This window comes from Branchiostoma floridae, chromosome 7 (genome assembly GCF_000003815.2).
Source record: "Branchiostoma floridae strain S238N-H82 chromosome 7, Bfl_VNyyK, whole genome shotgun sequence".
Taxonomy (NCBI): domain Eukaryota; kingdom Metazoa; phylum Chordata; class Leptocardii; order Amphioxiformes; family Branchiostomatidae; genus Branchiostoma; species Branchiostoma floridae.
In genome coordinates this window covers 6,847,478-6,872,028 of record NC_049985.1, presented here as the reverse complement: position 1 = coordinate 6,872,028, position 24,551 = coordinate 6,847,478, and the positions used below count along the sequence as shown (strand labels likewise).

Genomic DNA, 24,551 nt, shown 5'->3' with positions numbered 1-24,551 from the left:
GCAGAGCTTTCTTGATTTTCGATTGGAGAGGCGTGCAATTTGTCAGCACACGGCCGGGACGCCCCGATAGCGCCTGCCGAAAATGGGAAGATTAAAAAGGTTTGCCTTTAATTTGAACTGGTTGTGGGGAGCTCCTGGCAGCGCAGTGCGAGCTGTCAGATATCGTTACGACTTCGGTCATACTCTGACAAGCCTCTGCCCTGACAGGGCCCTGCTGCTCCCTGACTACCAAAAAGACGTCAGGTAGTCGGCGTGTGGTCATTCGCGGGCCGCGCCAGCCAGAGCTGCGCTGTGATTGGCTACAGATAATGTGGAACATACCGCATATAAGGCGCGCGCCTGGGCCCGCCAGGTAGCGGACCTACCCAGTTTGGTCCACCCTACTACACCTCTATGGTGTGGGGACGCGGAAAGTGAGACTGAGAAATACCACAGGAGATCGACGTTTTTATCAGTATTCTTTCCGCCAGATTTGCAGCCTAGCTACGCACGCAAGGATTCCGTTTGGACCAGACTTTTTCTTTCCTCTTCTTCTTTGCCCCTGAAGCTTCAGTGTGGGAGTGCAACGACTGTCGGAGTAAGGCGGGGTGGGAGACCAAACTGGGGATAAGTACCGCAGCAGGCACCCGGCACGACGATCTGGACACCGGAACAGGACCCCAACTACAAGAAACACAACGGATAACAAGCGACAATGATTCCCTATGTCCTATTGACAGTCGCGCTGGTGCAACAGCTGTCTACCAACGCAGAAGGTACATTCGTTCTTTTTGTGTCGATCTCACCATTAGCAAAATCTGCATGTTTCGGCTATCGACATGATTCTCGATATTTACCATGTATTCAATCCCCTCGCGTGTAATTTCTAACCGATGTTTCCAACTGGTTGTGGTCCCCACAGGGCAGGCAGTAGCCTGGGATGACTGGTGGACATACGAGGGCATCACCGGTACGTAACGATTTTCTATGTTCTTCTCATTTCTGCGGTACCTTCCGGAGGCTGTGTCATGCTCTCTCCGGCTCCACGTTATTCACACTCAAATCTACATCATCGATGATGGTTTCTTCTGGGACGATCGCATGTTAGATGGGTAGAGAAGGAAAGAGCCACTAGGATTTCCAAGATCATTTCCCTCTTTGTTCTGCAATGAAATGGCGCGGCCTCTGAAACGATCGCGTTAATATCCCTTCTCACCTAACTTTGGGGAGCACTGATTTACGTCCAGAGTGTTTCAATAAGGGATAACGCCATCTATTTTAGATCTGTGGTATTGATCTGAGGCTGACTAGCTGGAGTGTTGAGCTCCGATGTGCTCTCCAGCCTTAGCGAGCCAAATTGATAACGCTGAGCGTGAGTCTATTCCCATAAGATTGGTACCCAGTCAACTAGGCATGGCGGCTGCTCTATTGGATGCGACATGGCCTTGGAGGGTGGAGGGCCCCTCTTTACAAATACCAACTTCTCATGGTAATACTTACGTCTAACCGCAACATTTTGGAGATAAACAATCAGCAAGTGATTGATTTTGAAAGGAAAAACACTAGGGAAAGAGAGATAGATGTATCGCCATCTGATACATAGTTGCAGTGTATCGTGCGTGTTTTTTCCGCTGAATAATTGAGTAGCACCTCCCGTATTATAAAGGGAAACGATTTTACGTTTATCAATGATAACCCAGGACTGTACATTAAGGCCCAGCCCGACAGTCGCCTCTCCACACCCTCCAGGAAACAGCTACATGCTCCCACCTAGTGTACAGATGGCAGCTTACTCTCCCAACACTCGCTGAGAACAAATCCAGGCAGTCTACAGTTTCCGCTCGCTTGCGGTGGGGATTCGGTGAACAGATCTAATGGGGGGGAAATACTCTTCCCAACATGTCTTAACTGAAGAGTGATGGCTTCTTTAATGTATGGAAAACAACAGAGGAGGTTTGATATAAGTAGTCGTAGACAGTGAGTAATGGTTCTGTGACTGTTATGCTTGTAGTTTGTTTTGCGATGTATCATTTGAGGACTTAAATGGGCCTTTGAAAGGATATATACGGTGTATAGAGTCAGTGTCAAGTTTTTAATTGTCAGCAAACGGTAGGAAGGTATTCATAACCTTGGTCTGCTTGCTTTCTGCACTTAATCATGCATCTGTGCGAGATCAGGTGTGTGATTCAAAATCACCGGAGAGAATTAGATCAAACTTCTTCCCGCAGATTTAGAAAAGGGCAGTAAAAAGGCCGTCCCCTATTCCGCACCGCGAAGCGCGATTAATTCACGGCGACAGGCTCAGAACCCCTTATTGCGAACTCGTTTTCCTAGGCTGACTTAATTTGCAAGCTTAAGATCGACGTTATCAATGTCTTAGCCAAAATGCCTCGAGGCGTTAGGTTGATCTCGTGCGGCAGAAGCCACGTTCGATCTTGAGTAGTGCAGGGAGATATCGATGGGCGACTTGATCATTCTTGTCACGGTGGATGGACTAATAAAACGTTTACTCCACCAGGTAAACACTTTTGCAAAGAAGAAATTGATCTATTCAACAGTTCTTATCAATCGCAATCCAGCTGCAATTGTTGTGAAGTTTGAACCTCGGCCTTGCGTGACCTGCGGCTTACATGCGCGGCGCTATAACGATGGAAAACGCCCAAAACACACACCCTCCTTTTCCCCAAGACGCTCGCTCGGGCCTACAAGGTGGAAGAAGTTGTTTACGAAGGAGCTTTCGCAGGCCCCATAAACCTCTTAAACGTTGAGAAAATTGCTAAGGAATTGTTATTCGTCTTCCCTGAGGGTATTTTAGGTAACCAAAATGCAGCTTTGGTAAGGGAATGGAAGAATCAATGGAAAATCACACAACGAAGCTTTAAAAGGGAAAATGTCTCACCGGTCAAGTGTAAGACATGTACAGGGAGAACTGTAGTTAATCTTTATTTGCCTATAGAGCGCGTCGCTCGAGCAGAGGAACATTTCCACTTGTGGGTAACACCGAACATGTTCAGTACGTGAGCGGAAAGATACAGAGGGTCAAGACAAGACAAAGACCGGTACTTCTGCGTGTCTCAAACGATTTCTCTCAGCCAGGGATGCGCCCCGATGAAAATAGATAAAAATTTCCCTCTATACGTGTAATAACGTTATCGTGGCTCTTATCTCACCCAGCCATCCCAGACAAATATGGGGCAGGAAATTACTTCAAACAGTTGCCCCATCTCTAGAAAGAATGTAAGAACATGGTCTTACATTGTATACTATCTTTATGGGCCGGTTCACATTTGTGAGTATATGTAGGTCCGTATGAATTGCAAATTTATGTGCTTTGTCTTAGGTGAACTTTGTGCCCCCCCCAATTGTTTCGGTTGAATAACAACGTTGCACAACAGTAGGTCAAAGTTGAAAACAACATCTTTCCCGCAAACTTCATCTTAGCCAAAAAATGTCAATACGGACCTCAAATGAACTCGAGTGTGAACGGACCCTAAGTACGCCTTAAAGCATGGTTAAAGGTTACGTTTTTCATGAAAGAATCATAAAAGTACGTTTTACGAATGGTTTACGTCTACTTAAAGATAAGATTTTGTGTAACGAATGTCCGAAGAAAACGTTATCGGCCGCCTTGAATATAGGCATAGTAAAATGGTCCACCGTACGTTTCGAAGATAATTTTGACGGAGCGCTCAGGCTGCCATATTGTGGTCTCCATGCCATAAAATGGGTCATTACGTTTCGGAAGGTGGTCTGAAAAACACCTGAGATTCCTGGAAGTGAACTTGAGGGTGGGCTGCGATGAAGCAGTGGCACCTGAGGACGGCAGCAGAATAGTACATCAAGCCGAGCGGTGACGAGTCCGCCCGCTGACAGAGGTTAAGAGTACCGGCTATGATTTATCTTTCACCTCTCCAAAGGCATTTGCAGTTCTTATCAATCGTTGGTAACAACATACACAAGCAGATGCCCATGTCTGCACGGACAGGAAAGTTATGTTTTGCGACTTTTGATCTTTTTTTCACATTTTGATCTAGAAGAAGAGAGGCTGGTTGGTTTAGAAGAAAATGCGCAGGTTCCGTGCGGGGATAATCGTATTGGAAACGGCTGTTCCATGTCTTTATTTGCCCTGGCACCCCGTAGAGCTGGTGGAGGCCTGATGTATATGGTTGGCTGTTCGCTGTTGGCACGGAGATGGGTGGAAAGCACGTTCCTCGCGTTCCGGTAAACCAACCGTTTATTCTGAAATATTCCGGCACTCACCGCTTGTGCAATTTTGCGGAATTAAACGGAAGCTTATGGAGATTGCGGCTCTCAGAGATTTAATGATGTGTGTAGATCAGCAGCTGGGCGTGGTGCAGTCTGGGTAGAACACACGTCAGCAGGCACGCCTCTACCAGTACAGTTCTAACATTTGACAATGTTATCAAATATTCCTCACACAAAAAGACAGGTTGGAAAGGCAGCTTCGACAAAGAAGGATCTAGGAAGATAGGAAATCTAGATAGCCGTTGCTATTCCCGCATTTAGTAAACGAAGCCGTCATAACTTAAGTCTATTGATGTTACTTGTGGCAATTTGAATTACGTACCAAATCAACGTGTCCACCTAAAAACTCAAGGAAAGTTGACCAACATATCTCTTGTATACATTGTAGTTGATCACAGATGCCAATTGTTGTTACATTTTGAGAAGGTGGTGATTCAGTATTGAAGTTGGCCGCCGAGAATGTCCATTTCCGCGCCCAGACAGATCAAGATTATCACATACTCTGCGCTTGAACTACATTACATGTACATCCGCCGGTAAATGCTACGTTCGTCGATAAGATTTATGAGAGATTAGTGCTTACGGGGCGACCGTATTTGCCCTTGTGTGTTAAGTGTGCCGGAGGCAAAAATGCATTAGACTCATCCGTGGAATTACGCTTTCTGCGTGCATTAGGGACAAACATCAACAACTTTTGATATGCATCGTGTCTTCTTGTGTTGTCATCTTTTTCCTAGCAAGAAACCATGCAGTTCATAATTACTAGATACCATTTTACTGCAGCACATATCCCATCACCGTTGATTGATTCTATACAGGTTTAACTTCAGAAAAGAGAGAGTCTGCTCACGATTTTGTGCTGTGTCATCTAGAGACATGCCAATGGCGCTACTAGCAATCCATGACTCTGGTCAGTTCTTGCGGGTAAATACAATAGATTCACGAGGAAGGCGATCCAAGATAACGTTGGGGAAGAATGGGACATTGCAGCACTAAGGAACATGAAAAGTTTGTTCCCATTGATTCCCGTTTGTATCCGAGGGTAACGAACTTTTCCTATCATTTGCCATTCGTTCTTGACTCGGTCTAAGGCAGACCCATTGCATTTGCCATACATCAGAACCAGTGACTATTCCACAACCTTCGAAAATCGACTAAGCTCTTTTTCTGTGGAAGAACAACTAAATATTCTGTCCTTAGGACATGCAGATGGGAGTAGGTCTAACCCAACGCTTATCATTTCAACGTATTAAACAATTTGGTATTTTGTTGCAAGCGTATACGTTGACATAGTGTATGATATGGATCATCAGGCATCACTTTGAAGGCGAACAAACACAAATTACAAAGAAACAGCCCAGTGAAGCATCATTGCCCACACAGCGCAACAATTAACTATAACGTAGTGTTGTCTTACTAGTAATTTATAGAGAGCCAATGGACCATCTATACAATTGTTTATATATGTAAATATTTGATAGCGAATTCAAGTTAGAGATGGTGATGTATATGCCCTCACAAATCAACAAGGTCGAAGGTCAGCAGCTGTGAATCGAGAAGTAGTAGGATTTTTACTGGTTCGCTTCCCTCAGTGAGGGAAGCAAGTCAGTAAAATCCCGGCCACTACTATTTCCGCGACCCAGCCTCTGCTTGGATAATGAGACAACTTATAATGGGAGACTTGCGCTCAAGTAAGAACTGGTATCAGTTCTCAGACACCGACCTTGGCGAGCGTGTCTGTCCGCGGTGCTGAAGAATATCAAATGCCGTCTGAAGTAGCGCCGAAGCCGCGGGGATCGATTGAAGATCGAGAACAAATTTGGAGGTCACAAGAGTAAGACTCAGCTGCATACATTAAGACAGTGGTAGATAAGAAGAAGCTAGGCCTGGTCGATTGAAGCCAGCTCTAGCCGTGCATTATCCACACGGCTACGTGAAGTGGTGGGATTGACTCGGGTTTTGTTGTGTCATGCCCGAGGGTGGGCGACTCGCAGACATGAATATTCCTTTGGCTAGCTTCCACTCTATTCTACTGTCTGTACTCCCTACTAAAACATGGCCTCCAAAGCAGGCTATCTGGGCGTTTTGGGCTCATAATGCACTTTTACTGGCCATTTCATTTTGTACGGGGTCGCTTGCACTGATGGCAGTAACCAAAACAACTGTATTCAAAATGCCCCCTCCAGTATTCCCCTTTTGAAATCATTCAACAGATGCTTCATCATGAAGGAACAAAAGCATTGTTTGTCATAGAAAAGTTGGTCAACCACAAGTGGTTAAATGAAAGCAGGTTAATATTTTTACTAAACAAAGATACACGACAAATCACTTATTGTCTCTCTACTGGGCTGCATCAAAATCAAGTCGTTAGAATACTTCATGCATTGAAATATTTGTGGTTTGTTCAATGTCTGTGGCTTTTACAGTGACCTCTTCACTGCAAACTTAAAACCACTACAAAATGCTTGTTCTGTCCTCTGCCCGCTTACCCCCTTGTTTCAGCAACTGCAAATCAAAGTTGCAAATACTCCTAAATTTGCTGTTCAGCATTGCCAGGATAATCCCCTTCCAATATAGATTGTAGCCCATCTTCTTTGATTTATGAATTTCTGAAGTGTAACATGCTCTAAGATCCATCAGGGGACTTTTTGAGAATTTTGGATGAATCAATCAAGTGTGGAAGAAGCCTCAGAGGAAATGTGTAAAGAAACACCAAAGATTTGGCATTACAAAATGTGCAGACAGTTCCAAAAGTAAATATGATAATCTAGAATTATTCATTATCTGCATTGTGGATGCTTTTTTTTATATAAATTTGAATCAGTACAACTATAGATAGAAGAGATATGCAATAGATATTTCATTGTCCATTGTTATATTAAGGGTTAGATTAGATGGTAATTGTCCAATTATCATTATCTTGGGTGATATTTATCTAAATATTGGGAGCAAAAATGACCAGCACAGTCAAGGAATGACAGTCAGAAACCCCCATACATGCCCATGTGTCCACCCAAGTATTGCATTTTTGATGGCGCTATTGTCTGAGGTCATAGAAAATTCCTCTCCATTCAGCTGCGCCATACATCATTCAATGTGTCATCAGAACAGCAATCATGGCTGTAATTCATGGTCAGACTCAGGAGAGAGGCTTCCTGGACTGCAATGTCAAGTACAGTCAAATCTGTGCTGAGGAACACCTTTGCATCAACACCTGGTCATTGATATACAGTCAAACTTGAGCTAGTGATCACCTAAACCAAGGGACAATCTAGCCTTGATATACAATCAAATCAGTGCAAGTGACCACCTCAACATTAAGACATATTTGGAGGTCCTTTATAAGTGCATGAAGACTATTTTTCCTATCTAACAAAGCATTAAGAATCACATCCAACATTATACTTCCAATTAGACCAAGTAAAATGTTTTAAACCCATTTTTTTCCCTTCTCTGCCAGTCTCTGCCTTGATCATTTTTCACAGTAATGCACTGGCTGCTTTCTGTAATGCTATATCCTTTGGGTGCGTCAACTTGACAGGGTGAGCCTTTCCCATGCTGTCGGAAATTGGACACCATGACAGTTTCTGTCTGTCCACAAGTACGCTAGTAGACAGTGAGGAGAAATGGTGCCTCATGTCTGTGTCAGTTTTAGAAAGGTTTGAGAATGATAATACCCACAGCTGTCTACATGTCAGTGCTGCCATTTTGCTACCTCTGCCAAGCCAGACTCCAGGGGTTCATCTCGGAAAGCACACGGCTTGAACAGACCAATCAAACTGCAGGAGTCAGACGTGAGGTATCGCCTTGATGCGACGGAGAAAGCTTTATGAACTCATTAACTGGACATAGCCGCCGGCTAAATGGGTAGTGTTAGCCTTCCCCAAGTAATAAGTGTAGCAAGTTTGTGTGCGAACACATCCATAGCATGCTTGGAGTTAATCGGAAGGGCCATCTAACATCGGGGGGTATATGAATTGGCGTGGAGAGAGGGGTATGATAAAGTAATCATTTCTAATTTCTTAGGGCATACCAGTTACATACATAGGTTCTCAGCATCAGCTTTCATTTTGCTTTAGAGCAGGTTACCAAGTAGTAAGATTCCAAGGTGTCCACTGATGTGTTGAACTCAACTGCAATTATATAACATAGTATACTTCTACATGAAACTTTATCCAATTTAATGTTGTGGATTTTTTCTCCTGTCCGTCTCAAAAGGTAGTCAAGAAATAACTCAAATGCTGTGGCTCAAAATCAAGTTTATAACCTGCATTTGAATAGTACTAGTGTTCAACTTGGTAATATTGCACAATGTAAAACTTCCCATGCCTATGGGCAATATCTAAAATCTCAAACTGCGTCCTGACACCTTCAATATTGAGACAGCACAGACCATGTACTTTTTCACTCATGGGGTGTGAAGGGAGGAGCCGAGCCCATTTTTCTTGTCACTAGCCCAGCTATTGTGTATGAATTTTTCAGGCCTCATCTTTGGGTAATCACCAGTCACCCCAGTTGGGGAGGGTGTTCTGTTGCGGCAAGGAGTTTCCAATGGAATTTCAATTCCTGCTATCGATCCGGAGCCGACAGATTCCCCCACGTCATCAGCAAACTGAATAAGACCATTAACCCATTGAGTAGGAGCGAGAATTGCACGCTGTTTGGATGTGAATACGTTTCCTGCGTCAGCGTAATGCTTGAACTTGATTGTCTGGGAGGAAAACGACACGCCACACCGACATTTGGATTAGGATTTGGAAGACAAGTGCGCACAAGACATACCAATTTCAAGGCAAAACACAAATTTGAAACATTATTTGTCACTAAAATTAAAAAGTGTGAAACTTCTTACTTTTTAAAACCTTGGTAAAAGTAAACTTCAAAATTTTGTACAGTTGGTGCGTTTGTTTGTAGTTGTATGTGTCCTGACTGTTCTGTGTTGCAATGTGAAGAATGTTGGGGACACTAATGTTGGGTCAAAGGAATCAGAAAGGTCCCAGAAAGGTGGCAGGAAATGAGTCAGCCCAATGTTCTGTCCATAGTGCACTTCATCTTCTAAGATAAATTAAACAAGACAAGCCTTCATAGGTAAAAGAGGATGTTAACAGAAACTTAACAAATATTTCACGGAGGTAATTGATGCCATAGTTATCTTTTTAAACTCTGTGCCAGCATTATTGATCTTGACATAATACATAAAAAAGTAGGAGAAAGGTTATGAAATGGTTTCAGCCCTGCACTGAGCCCCATCCTTTGAAAAATGACCACATGCAGTGCTCAAGTGTCTGTTTGAAACCATCCTGAAATGGAGTGGGAATGAATGTATCAATTATTAACCATGCACCTTTGCAGTGCTCACTTGACCGGCAAACTGTGCAAAATTATGACATAGCTCAAATTCATTGTCAGCGCATACACATTGCTGAAACAGAGGCAGACGTATCGAGTATTGACAGAAGCAACTTGATTGAGTCGTGTCATTTTTCTCGCGTTCCTTGGGAGTTCATCGATTCACATTTACCCAGAATGGGTGCTCACCGCTGTTGTATGGTTCAACACACAGCCTAATTGCTGAGTCTTCTTGTCTTCTATTCCTGTTACAACCTGAGCGCAGCAAAGTGCTGTATGCTTCAAGGCCCACGAACCACGACTGATTAAAATCTCTGTGACCTTCTTATACTCTACTGAAGATGAGACAAGTCTCAGTCTGTCTGTTGTCTTAGGCAATATACATTTTATTGTCTTACGGTGCAGTAGTATCACTGTTTAATGACTTAAGTCTTATCCTCTCGACAATTTTATAGTTGTGTGAAAACAGAATGGTATGCATCGTGGTAAAGCTATTTTGTGAAAAGGACTTTGAAAAGTTCTCAATGATTTGGGATTTAAAAGTGACACAGTTGTTTGATAGCAGGATTGCAAACAAAGCCTCTCTATTTCCTTACATTGATGCTATATGTCAGGATTTACCTGTCATTGGGTGTTGGGCTGGGGATCTATCTTGTCCAGCCCTCGTCATTTAAAATCATTATCAGTCATCGGTGAGTTAACGTTGCGGTTCCTCGCAAATCAGATGTTTTGTTTTGATACGTTCCGGCGGCCGAGTCCCCCTACAGCATGTCGTGGGACGTATTCCCAGGACTACAATCTGTTCTGTACCCTCTGATACCCTATTGTGTAGGTTAATGTGGTCAATCCGTGGCTGCCAGCTAAACTGATGGCTGGCCAGGGGGACGTAGCGAAGTTCCCCTGCAGACAGAGTGTTCCCCGGTATCCTCCACAGCCTCTGCATTATTAAAATCCATTTGGCAGGGCTATACATCACTTAGGCCATGTTAAGGTGTTCTTTTTCCTAGCCTGCTTTTATAGCAGTCACTCAGTAGTAAAGCCCAGTCTTCATCACCTCCATTTTCTTTTACTGCCCGCTGGCTTATCTGTCAAATCGCTGTTTGATGGTTAAATGTGATGTCAAAGTTTTTTTTTTACTTTCTGAAAGATTTTTACAGCCTTTTTGGAAGTGGCAGGAATGCACACCAGGTGTTTATATGCCTCCATCACTTCAATTACAGTCTCTAAATGGAGAATGATTGTGGAAATGTCCTCTGAAATAAGTATTTCACTTAGCATAAAGCCTTTTAACCTTGAGCAGTCTATGAGTGCCTTTATGATAGCATCCAAATGTATCTATCTTGCCTGTTAAGTTAGAAAAGCAAGGAACAGGTGAACTAGCAGAGGTAGTACTGATGAAAATTATCCACACACTTACAAAGGCCTCCTTTCCACTTTTCTGTAGTCACTGAGTGATTGTTCAGCAGCGAAAAATGTACTTATGTGACCCATGACTAAATTGTAATTAGAAGATAATGCAAGATGTAAAAGTTAAAAAACACACAACAGGTAAATAGATTCTTTATCTACAAAATTAGTTGAGTAATCTGTCAAATGTTTCATCCCTAGGCAGTTGCAGCATGGTCACAGCCTCTTAGGAAAAGAGTGTTGGGAATATTAAAGTGAACCCGCAAAAGCTGTGCAGATAAGAATTCTGATATTAGAATGCTGGCAACTTATGCATGTGTGGAGGCAGATAACATTCCTGCACAGGTCAATAAGTAGTTAGTTCTACCTGGCAAGCTCCGTGGGGCCAGCAGACGTAGAGATTATTCTGTTATCTTGCCTTTGAAGCCAATATCTCAACATGCACATATTTCCCAACTGCCTTGTTTCACAGACCAGCTGTTTGATTGGGAGGATAGTCTGGTGGAAGGCCTTGTCTCTCCACGGATGACAGACAGTCTTGTTTTCTTGTCTTATATAAGATTAGTTCAGGGCCTGGGAGACCAACACGCAAGCTTGGCCGAGTAAGGATACTTGTATCAGCTTTTGAAATTCAAAGCACTAAGTCAGACATGACTCTCCATTATTTTTGTAGTCATGTTTTTTGGCAATCTCTCAAAAAAAGATGACAGAAAGTTGAATTGAGTACAAAGCTATCAGCTGTAGGAAACAAGATCTTAGTTTCAAGTAAGTTGTTTGTGATGAGTATTTTCCAAGAAATGCCTCAGAAGCAAAAGCTGTAGAGTGTTGTAGGTAAAAAAAGGAAGCCTTTTTGAGGCTGTAGGGGTAGTGGATTGTTATCAAATGTGTCTAGGGCACAGACTGTTAGAAGACAGAGCCCATCCTTCTCCTTCCTCCCAGCAAAGGATGTAGTCTGGGATTCTTTTCACTGAGAAGAGGATAGAAGAAGCTGTTGCCAAAAATAGTCTGACTGCATTGAAGGCAAACCTATCTTGGCAGTACAGAAGCTGGTAGAGTAACACAGCCAACCCTACCAATAACAAAAGGATTTGTAACGTCCTGGATTTCAACATTGCCTTCAGTGATGCTTAGTCTTATCTTGGGAAGTGCAGCAGAATGATGAAGGATGTATGGTATAGGAAGCAGCAAGGCTTGTGGATGGACTTGCATGCCAGTAGTAACATGGGCTGTACTTTGTAAGTTGTCAGAAAGTAGGCTTAGCTAATGCATTTCATACATGAAGAAACAGTAATGTAAGTTTGGGGCTTGGAATTCATGTAGATACCATATTACTGTACTTTAGGAAAGTTGGTTATTTTTATATTGGCTTTCTGTACTAGGTATTCTTCAAATTGTCATATCTTCAAAATTCATGCAGAACACTGATAACTGTAAAACTTTAAGCTGTTAATGTTGGGGAGGGGAGTATTTATATGTAATACTTGTCAATGATTGAATGTTGAATGTTGATGTTACTGTAACAGTTTCACTCTCAAGAAATCCACACTGAAAGTTACAAAGTGACAATGCAAAATAGTAATAAGGGTCACTCAAAACTCTGTATATTTTACAGTTGTAGAGACTGAATTGTCTTTAAATATTGTTTACCTGGATGTCTAACATTCATCACCATTACAGATAAACATGTATCATGCTCACTTGCTGATGTTTGTTGCCTTTCCCCCACCAGGCCCACAGTTTTGGGGACTAGTGAATTCAGACTGGGTGATGTGTAAAGACGGCAAGATGCAATCCCCAATCAACTTCCGAGCCAACCAGATCTTATATGACCCCAACCTGATTCCCATCAATTTTGACTCTGATACAGATAAGGTAAGTTTACACTCAATATTTGTACCATCTCAAGTTACCTCCTGATCTTGTGCCTAAGTATTGTCTGAAGATCATTAAGTACCTGAAATAGAACTAGAACAGTGCTCTTCCTACAGGACACACGAGGGTGTAGTTCAGTTATCATGCACTGGCTCACCAAGTAAGATAACTTGCTGTTCTCTCTTGTTCTTCCTGTTTTCTCTTTATAGATGCTAATTATGCTGAAAGAATAAGTTGTTACATTTATTCTGTGATACAGTTATTTTCTTGGTGCTGAAAATATGTCACTAGTACATTTATGTGTGGATGTCAAATGGCCCTGTCCTTGGTGCTTAAGTTATGGTGCTCGTATGTATAATGTGGTTTTGCCCTATCCTTGGTTTTGAAGTTAAAGTACTGGTATGTATAATGTGTTATACTCCTGTCCTTGGTGCTGAGGTCATGGCACTGGTATGTATAATGTGGTATGGTCCTGTCCTTGGTGCTGATGTTATGATGCTGGTATGTATAATGTGATTTAGTCGTTTCCTTGTTACTGAAGTCAAAGTACTGCTATGCATAATGTGACATGGTCCTGTCCTTGGTACTGAAGTTATGGCACTTCTGTGTATGATACAGTATGATCCTGACTTTCATCCTGAAATTATGCTACTGGTATGCATAATGTGCCAGGCAGATGATACTGTTTTCCTTTAGGCATATCAGTGCAACTTTAAGTAGGATAATATCTTTCTTGTTTGCTCAAAAGTCCTTCAGATTCCATACCCCATAGTCAAGATCATCCGACAGAGTTGCTTGGTTGTTAGTTAAGAAATATGGCTGGATTTGCCTTGAGCAGAGGAAGGAGCAGATGGGGATGGAAGTCTTGTACTCTTACTGGAGATTTATGTCATCAAGAGACTCTAATCCTATCACATGGGATTTAGAACTCATCTTTTAGCAGCAACATCCATTAGAAATGAGAGACTTGTTTTGACAGCAAGCTGGCTTAGGAACATTCATAATAACAGGCGCTATGTCTACTTCTATACTTACCAGGAATCAAAAGAGAAATGAGGCTGCATCAGATGAATCCAAATGCGAAGATAACGATGCAACTGAAGGATAAAGATTTTGCATGTTACAAGTTTTTATGACAGGTTTTTCTTCAGTGGACCATCACAGATGTAGGTTTGACATCAAAATCATGACGAATCAGTATTCCATAAGTGCACTGGCTTAGAGCCAGGAGGGGAATCAAGAAGACATCTTATTTGACCAGCTTATAAGTGAATCAAAAAGCTTCAGTCGATCAGAAAATGTTTAACTTGCAGGCAGAGTCAGGAGATGATTGTAACCTGGGCTCTGGCATCAATGCCCCCGGCCCCTCCTGAGATATACTAGATCGCTGGCACTTGATCAAAATTCGACAATGAACCAGAATGAAATAAGTGTGGAAAAATGAGCTGAGAATGGCAATAACCCTGCAGTTAAGGATGCCAGGCTTGACTTGTTTCCGGCGTGACTGCAATTATTATGGACAAAGGTGACGATAAAAATTGGATGGGACATGACAAGTGATATCTCAGCACTGATACGGCGGATTTTCACCATTGCAATATTCCGAGCAGGAAACGTGAAGTGCATACAGCTATGAACTTGTGGGTTTCTGTACTTTTCAATGGACACATTCTATTCCTTCAAGCTTTTCCAATTTTAAATTTTTGTTTTGTTTCAGACAGCATTTTATCGGATATAGGAGAATTCTTTTCCACAACCAGTTTGTACTTACTTTGCTTACTTTATCCTATGTTCTACCAACCTGATGAAATTATTTTTGGAAGCATTATATCGCATTTAGCTTAAAGAATATCTCACATGCTTAAGGTATTAAAATTCACTGCTTCTACTGTTGTCCTAAATTGTGTAGTACTGTACTGTCTCCAATCCAAATCGGGGATGCGTACACTAATAGACATGCATATGCACCCCCCTGATTTGTGGGCAATCCAGAGCCTGCCTGAGGAAACCCCCTTTGCGTACGCAACCACTTTCCAGCATTCTGATGGATCGCTAGGAAGTTGAAACAACCAGATAAACATTATTTCTTATAGTGTTTGTTTGAAAAGGGATTAACCTGCCAATTGGTGGTATAAAAACTGTTAATATGGAAGAAAAATGCCAATAACCTCTCCCCCCCTTTCCCCAAGTGCATTTTTCCTATTTTGCTGCACAGACCAAGTTCTTTTGTCATAACACTGAAATATTGAATTCTGCCAAATCATTAATGCCATTTTCTGAGGGAATGAATAAAAGTCAAAATCCTTTTTTAAGAAATAAATGAATTACAAACTTCCTTTCTTAGGTGTACTTTAATCTGCTTTCTTATCCCATTTGCTCAATGCTATTATACGTAATTGTTCAAAACAACATATAAGTTCTTTGCCTTCTGTTGGACGAAGGTTTTTATATCTTTAGACAATTGATTAGTGGGAAGGTACTGTAGGTCTTGGTGGGACTGATGAAAGTCCATTTGGTTCAATCAGATTTGTGCTCAAAGTTTGAATGAACAGTCAATTCCTGTTACATCATCAATTGTCTACCAGCTGAAGTCAATATCAGTGTTCAGAAAAAATGTGTCAAGTATAAACTGAAGTTTTATTTCAAGTTTGCATCTGCCCCATTTGGTTTATGAGAAGTCTACAAATAAAAAGAAGGGGTGCAAGACAAGTTTTATCCAGTAACTTAAGCTCAGTTCAATTCATTGAACAATCTACATGTATCTACACGGCTTTTTGACAGACAATCTCAACTTTAAATGGGTTAATTTTTGAGGGGCTTCTCAATGTATCAACGGATTATCAGATTTGCATTTAATCCTCTTCCTCTAAGACATATTTTTAAAAATTATATTCAAACTTAAACATGTGACCAAATAAATACCATCATCTTATATATGGATCAATATCTGTATTCAGTGTAAGGCTTCAGCTGTCCTTGATACAGGATACAGTGACTTGAGTAACTCTCGGCCATTGTACAGAAAATTCATTTTGTATTTCTATCTAAATTTGCAGTTCATAGTAGAATGTATAAAAGCCAATGTAATTTCTTTGCATCCACACATATGTTATGCAATAATAGCCATTGTCTTGTAATTAGAATATCCCAGAACAATTGAATCACAAATGAAACATCCCATGTGAGTAATTGGCCTAGTTCTAGTTTCCAGACAGGATGGTGATGACCTGTGGTAGCTCCCCTCCCCCCACTGCCGACTACATTACCACCCTCAGAAATAGCTGCAGCATCTATCATCTAGCACTCTAAAGCTGGCACTTCATAAAGACGGATCAACTATTGATCCCAATTACCACCTAATTCCCAGCCTGGATGGCAAAAGGGCAACGAGTGTTGGGAGATATCCTTGATCTAGCTGACCTGAGTTCTATTACCCCTCCCCCCACTGCCGACTACATTACCACCCTCAGAAATAGCTGCAGCATCTATCATCTAGCACTCTAAAGCTGGCACTTCATAAAGACGGATCAACTATTGATCCCAATTACCACCTAATTCCCAGCCTGGATGGCAAAAGGGCAACGAGTGTTGGGAGATATCCTTGATCTAGCTGACCTGAGTTCTATTACTTGACTCATGATTGCCCGGCTGACCCAGTTGTAAATGGCCTTTGTTTCCCTTGATAAGGTACAATCCACCTGTGACCCCAACATGCTGTGGATATGAGTCTCCTAATCTTTTCCTCATGAATTATTACAGCAGGATTACTGTTCCGCTGTGATTGGATATAGGATGGTCATTGGATCAAGGCACCCAGATATGTTAGGACTTACGGCTAGAGGCATTTGCTATTGGCTCCAAATTGCCTGAAGACCATAACATGTGGGTAAGCCACATTGTGTAATATATATGGAAATGGGGGAAGGTCTTAGTGTAATTGTATTGCCCCTGGTCTTAAGATAGTTCAAACAAACGTGTAACATGCTGAAGGGATGCTGGGCCCACCAAAATGGGCTCATCAACTAGCAATTGTACAGTGCAGAAGAGAATGCAGGATATCCAGATGGCGTCGTAAAGTGTATGGCCAGGTAAATATTAGGACTGCAGTTGGAAGCAGACTTTTACATCGGGGCCATATTACTTCAAAGGGATCATAAAATTGGCTCAAAAACATCTTCTTGTAGTAAAATCAGCTTCCTGTACTCCTTTCTATGATTAGTTAAGAGGTATTCCGAAAGACTATGTTTTGTACAATATAAAAGCACACTACAGGTTTTAGGGTTCAGTGTAGTATAAACCTTTATCTTCAATATTGTTGCACTTTCAATGTAAAAGAATTTATAAATTGTGTTATGTGTTTGTTTATCTGCTTTAAGACAGAAGAGGACAAATTGGCACTGCACTCAAGTCAGGAACTTATTTTGATTCAACAGAAGGTCAAGGTAGTCCAGTAGCCTTTTGAGGATGTACATGTAAGTGCAGTCAGCTACTACCCACTGTGTCTTGGGCGTAATATTGGAAAATGGAGCCCATCCCTCTCCATCCACTGCCTTTTACCTCCTCAACCCAAGTCAGGTACCCTGGGTTCTGGACCAAATACCCTTCAGTTACTGTACATGACCCCAGATGTTTGTCATGTTTATACATTGTTTGTGCTCTGACAGTACTGTAAGGATCTATTTATATCAATATTTTAGACAAACAATTCCTAGCTGTCCAAAACTATATCCCTTCTGGTCTGTTGATATTTTTGGTCTCTTCTGCTGCTTTGTGATCAAAATACGTTGATACCAGAAGTTTATAGAGGATTAGTAACTTACACTAAGTCATACATGTCTATGATCTGCATAATATCAATGACATAAAATGTTTTGTGTCAGAGAATGATACATTGGAGTTTTTCCAAGACTTTTGAACCTTAATACAAGTCATATTCAACACAATAACCATGATAATATTTGCAAAAGACAAATATGACACGATCACATTATATGCATGTTAGCTGATTTGTGCTACATGTTTGCTTTCTGGCTAGTACTGTTTGGTCGATCTGCTGCTCAAATTTTAATTACCTTAATTAACTCTCCATGTAGGTGATCATTCATGCTACAAGAATCATATTCACAAAGAGATACACTAAGTAATCCACAGTTCTCCCCACAGCTTCTTTGCAACAGGTAAATTAAGGATGATTCATGTGCAAATTTCCTCCGCTGTCTCTCGTCGCAGATAAAACATTCCGCCGCAGATCTGAGCAGCGTGATTGGCCCCGTGTGTGCCTGAAACATCCTTACTGTCACAGAATATACGGCTCAAGCTCGGCCGACTGCTGGGTCTCATCAGCAGAATAATGAATTTGCCCCATTATCGGCCGTATACAGGACTGCCGTGAATTGGAGAGGTCGCACGGTATTTGTAGAGGCTTTGCAAAATCGGAATTTGATTAGGCGCTGAATACCGAACATAGCAGAAGCTTATTTGATACCATAAATGTGTAATATATAAGTCTATCTGACAGGTCCCCTGGTGAAGTTTTCCATGATACAAGCAGAGGTTTTCTGGATAGGTGTTAGGAATGGACATACATGTACAGGGGAGGTTGTGCTATTTCCCTCTCTTCTGCTGGGTGTTATTTACTTATCGTTGTCTCGTCACCGTTCACATGTCCCCATTATATATTTGCTTCACCCTCTACTGGTATGTATGATTGCCAATTATACTGTATGGTCTAGTCTTTTGTCCTGAAGTTATGGTATTGGTATGTATAATGTGACATGGTCCTGTCCTTGGTGCTGAATTCATGGTACATACTGTATGTAATACTGGTATGTATAATGTATTGAGTACATACCAACCAATCCAATTTAACTGTGTAGTAAGTTTTTGCTTTTTTTTGGTTCAGTGGCACAATTTTTGTGTGTTGAGCCGTATCACATTACACATATTAGCAACATGCTGAAGCTATGTTGCTAATATGTGCAATGTGATACAGCTCTTTTTATGGCCCTGAAGTTATCATACTGGTTTGTATAAGTGAACAAGGATATGATATAACATCCTTGTTATTAAATATAGTCCTGTCCTTTTTCTGGTGTTTTGCTTGTGACCTGATTTACGTCTTCTCATAATATTTACAATGTTCATAGCATGAGCATCTATCAACAAGTAGTTGAATTTCAAGCCAACCTCTGGCAGATAGTGTATGAACTACTGGACTAGTTTTGGTTAGCTGTTGGTGGAGATATTCTGGAATATAAACTATACTTAAGATATACACCCCACTGGTTATGATGTTTGCAAATTTTCCAGCACTTCATAATGCCTAACATTACAATGTTAAGAAAATCTTTACGACACTGACAAAATCCCATACATGTGTGGGGAGCACGGATACAGAACAGCTGTTAAAATTGCCTTGTCTAAGCACATGAAAATGCAAACAACCTCTCAAGAAAAATTAATATCACAAAACAATAATTTCAAGCTCTTTTGCATTTTGACCACAGCCTTACCATATACTCAAGCTGTTTTGATCAGTCATGTAAATGAAGAAGACATTGAACAAAGACCTTTCTGAAGGGGTCACCATTTCTCATTAAGAACAAGCCAAGCAGAAAAGTGATAGATACTCTTAGGAGTAGATACCGACCCATCCTATTTAACTGTGTGGCAAGGTTGCTTTTTTGGTTCAGTGGTATGTCCTGAATTTTTATCGCAACTTAAAAGGTTTAAGCAAAGAATGATGGCAACATACAGGGAAACTATGTAGTTGGGTTATCTTACTTAGAAGAGTTCTGGTCCTATGTGATACAAATAGATCAGGACTGCAACATAAGATTGCATAAATGTCTCCCCAAACATAACAAAAATGATTTTGATCTTTCACACATCAGTATATGCAAAGGACATCCTTTAATCTATTTTGGTATTTTGTAAAACCATGCAGTATTAATTGTTTATCCATGTCCAAACATACAAATCAACTGTCTATAGAGGAAGTCATTGCATTTATAACAAGTAAGGAACATATGGCTGATGACTGTATATTGAGGGCCCCATCTTGACATGCACTAAAAGATGCTGACATAACTGCTACTTGTCTCTCCCTGTCCCTGTGGACCTGAAACCTATTTACATACATTAACTATTGATCTCTCTGGAAGAATTGCTGATATTTCTGCAATAAACCCAAGGCCACTGGGAACTTGCAGCAGTGATTTTTAGGTAACTGTTTTGAGCCCTTGAAGGAATCTAACATTTCATTGATTGATATCGAATGTAGACCTGATCTTGCAGTGAACTGCTATTCATTAATAGCTGCTACATGGTAGCCTACCAGGGGTCAAAGTTCGTTGCCCTGTAGCATAAAAGTATGCGGGGGTGGTGGATAAAGGAGATATCATCATAAAGAGTTCACAAAGACGAAATAACTTCAAGCTTTTTTTTCACTTGACCAAGAATGTTGTTGTCAACATGCTTTGTTTTCATGTCAAGCTGTTAAGCTCTTATTGGACCAAACCTCAAAAGATCTCCAATGTCATAGATTGAATGTCTGCCAAAAGTCATCAAAAGATGACCTTGTATACAGAACTTGGAGACAGCTAAGATGAATTGTAGTGGAACACAATGGAGACTTAAAAGCCAAGCACATGACATGAAGGACACACAGTTACATAACCACTGATTGCCCTTGTCCCGTAAGACCTTATGTAACCTGTGCTTTTGTTCTGAGGCCAAATTAGTACATGTAACATTTGAAGCATCCAGCTCTTGTCAAGCCTTGAGACTTCCTCAAAGGTTGCAATTGTCTTGAAGGAATGAAGGATTACAGGCAAAGTTTGTGGTATCGTTATGTCTAGAGTTGGAGAAGCTGTCAAAATTACAATCTCGACCTTGGCAGAAGACATTTTGTGCTTTTGTCATAGCAGAGATGTAAATCTGATGATATAAATTGCTGATTCTGCTAATAGAGATCCTGATTGGAGTGTCTGTCAATGAAAACTCAAATCAAGATGACAAAAATGTTTAAGGGTGGCCTTCTATTTCTAAATCTTGGATTTGAAGTCTATTGATCAAAAATGGCATGAAGCAGACATGAAAAGTTAAGGGAATACAAGTTCATTTGCAGACTTTGATCAGGATTTCTACTAGCAAATTGCAGTCTCTAGACTCTCTACCGTAACCTATACATAGCTCCCAACTTCAGTTTCATTTGATGGAAGGGAAGGCAGGTCCGTGCCAACCAGTACATTTGGGGCATGCTCCAAGTCTGTAGTGTTAATTACTTTGAGGCAGTTGAGGTAGTATTCTGTTATGGAAGGCCAAGGTAGCGAGCTTGTTTAGGGGATTACCAATGAAAATCAGCCTAGTACGGTTGCGTTGGATTATTCCTTATCTAACTATGGACAATTTGCATGTCATGTACTGTGTATTGAATAAGGAGTTCACAAGAATGACAAAACAATAATTTCTATGGGGTTGCTAACAGAGGAAAATGAAGCAACAGAGAGAAATGAAGACTAACTGCAAGACTGCAACAGCAACATGACATCAGCACTAAGGATAGGCCCATACACATTCTATGCACTGGTACTAAAACTTGAGCACAAAAATGCCCTGCTATACCACATCAGTAACTTCAGTACTAAGGACAGGACCATGTCACATTATACATACTGTTACCATTACCATAACTTAAGTACGATAATGTCAAGTTAAACATACCAGCAACATTTCCCCCCCCACACACACACCCACCCACCCACCTGGTTTATGCTTTAATGCCATGGACTGTAGATACAGTAGCTATCTACCTGTCATAGGAAACTCCCACAAGATAAGGTCCCACAAGCTATAACCTCCCTCCCACACAGTCATGCTGACTTTGAACCACCTTGATCCTTTTTCTAGAATGCCTGAGCGGCTCTAATGCAGCTCTTATCTGTTATCTTATCTGTACCTGTGTAATACTTGTGGACATGACATTGCAAAGTGACATGCACTCAAAAGCATTACCCTATCAAATAACTAAAATGATAACCTCTGTGTACGAGCCCAGCAGTTTGTTTTGCAATCTCATATTTGCGTGGGCATTAGTGTCAAAGATTTGCTCAAAGGACCTGACGCAGCTTCTCTGCAACCCAAATACTTTCAATTCTTCAATCAACAGCAGTTTGAAAAGGGTTCTGTTTATGAAGTTCCCAACAAAGTCCTCAAGTGTACACTCTGGTGAATGAGACATTACAGGATTTGGAAAAAGTGCAAAGGTGTCAGGAGTATTTATAGCAAGATGGTGGTCCAATAAGTTTGGTATTGAACCTCCCATGCTTATATACTGCTCTGACTACATGAGTTATGTGAAACATCTTGTTCCCTAAGATGCTTCAAGTTTGTTTTCTGTAAATTTATTTCTAGTTTTATTGATCGTTGAGGATTTCATCTACTAGATCTTCTAGGTCTTTTTTTTTTGTTGGTATTCTGGGTCTGAATGAGATAATTATCCATTGGTTTTGGCTGCGATTTCCCTCAAAATGTCTCCTGCATAAAGTACCCCACACTGTGACAAATGGAGGTTGTCATGTTTTGCAGAGATGTGCGATGCTTCACTCAGTAATTGCTTCCAGTGGATTTGGGTGGGATCAGGCCGTGTCTGTTGATGCATCCGTTTGGTTTGGTTAATGTATTGTTTCATAAACAGTTGCTGAAATGCTTCAGGCAAAAATTCCGCCAGACAAATTATCTGCTAGGCTCCTTTCGATGGTACCAGCTTAAGCATTACTGTTGGTTGTGTAAGACTTAATATTTGGAATAGTCAAAATACACACAATTTAGCAAATAACACAAATATTTTAAAAGATACCAGTTAGCATTAATTGCCTTTTAGTAATTTCCAGATCACTTAAAGGAATTTACAGTATACTGCAAATGCTTTATGTAGATGTTATATCAGCATTGACTGAATGTTACAATATGTAATCATATTTCCAAGAACTAAGAATAAGCATCCATTATCTCAATTACTGAATCTTGTTGCAATAAGATAGTAACAAGACTGCAAAGAAATGCAGTGTAGCTGAAGACAATTGGTATCAAGAGATCAAATCATGACAAAACTCTAAACAAGTGGAATTAATAGCAATCTGATCTCAAGCATTTCTCAAGACTCTTGTAATGTATCCAAAAGTCCAAGAAAAGTAGATCTCAAGCCTAATCTATTTCCCAGAATATAGGCTGTTACGATAAATGATTTAATCTGTTTTTGGATGACGTGTTCACTTTAGAGTAATGTACATGTGGGGACTCGCCCACGATCGTATGGCCTAAAATTTTTCACTCGATTGACTTTGTCAGATTAATATGCACCTGCAACAGTTCAGGTGATTTATCAATATACTTTATGACGTCATGGCATTTCAGATGGGAAAATGACATAGCAAAGGGTATCCATTCACACATGCATTAAACATTTATTATATTCAGTTTGACTTTGAGCTGCAGAGAGATAGATAAGATACTTTCAATTTGTTTTGCATTGTTTGGAGACGATCTCTTTAGATCATTTGAACTGAGTGGATGTCGTTTCAATTGCTCAATATTGTACATTCAATGTTATCTTTGTATGGATATTGAAATTGCCCATTTATTTCACATTTTTGTTCTTACTATATAACGCTAGTTCAACTTTATCCGCGGGGTAACCTATATCCGTTGTATTTAGAAACATGGTATTTAGGAATTTCCAGTCGACGGACGGTGGTTTCAAATTGCAATATTTTCAAAATAAAGCAGTTTGAAACCACCATCGGGTATCTCTAATGTTAAATCCTATTCTTAAAAACAATGAATAATAATGTTCCCCCATGGATAAAGGTGAACTAGTGTTAAATGTCTTTGAAGAGAAGCTTAGTACGTTTTATTACAATTTTTTGTTACCTCCAAACAATGTAAGGGTCTTGCTGTTTGTGCAAGTTTATGACGCTGTCCCTGACATATAAAGCAGCATTACCACGGAGCACCTTTATGATCGCAGAGGGGAAATGAATGAGCTAGGAAGGAAAAACTAGATTAAGAGCAGAAAATTGCCATCAATTCAGCTGATCCACCAATTTTGGCATGCAGGCTGTGATCATTAATTTCCACACGACTCCGGTGACAGGTACTTTACACTATAACATCCCCGTCACATAGGAACAGGATTACCACGCGCTGCAGAATACCGTGCGGGAAATGATTTTTCCACCTTCGTGATAAGCCAGTATTTTGCTGTGGGGATGGGCATTTGTCAAGGGCTTAAACGAAGGTCATAAAAAGACAAATCTATGATGATATATGTCTGAACAATCAAGCTCAGATAATGATTTAGTAATGTTAGATTTGACAAAGCTTTTCACATTAATCACTTCTGAAGACATTTCTCTATTCTTAAGAGTGTTACCCGATTTCTTCATTAGGATTCAGGGAGCTGAAAATGATGATGTTTATGATATACACATCTAGTTCCTGAGGACTGTAAAATTTTCTTCTCAGCCATTTTCCCAAATGCCCTGTTAATCAGGCAAGGCTGATGTTACCTGCAGCATATTAAATTTTATGGACACTCCAGTCCAAAGCAGATCATATTGGCCGTGCCAAAATGTTTTTTATGGAGATGGGCGGTAACTTGAGGTTAAGATGTAAGA

The 24,551-nt window shown here is 40.8% G+C and overlaps 1 protein-coding gene across 3 annotated transcripts in view; it reads left to right on the top strand.

The window, feature by feature from the left end:
• The first annotated feature begins 342 nt into the window (after positions 1 to 342).
• Positions 343 to 24,551, top strand: part of LOC118419784 (carbonic anhydrase-related protein 10-like) — a 92,182-nt gene continuing 67,973 nt past the window's right edge. The window contains exons 1-3 of one of the 3 annotated variants that reach the window (XM_035826378.1): positions 343 to 755; positions 902 to 949; positions 12,731 to 12,873. In XM_035826378.1, the coding sequence (XP_035682271.1) occupies positions 695 to 755; positions 902 to 949; positions 12,731 to 12,873 (252 nt within the window). In that variant the 5' untranslated portion in view covers positions 343 to 694. Of the gene's footprint in view, positions 756 to 901; positions 950 to 5,830; positions 6,080 to 12,730; positions 12,874 to 24,551 lie in introns of those variants that run through there. The other 2 variants (XM_035826379.1, XM_035826380.1) reach the window with 2 other exon arrangements.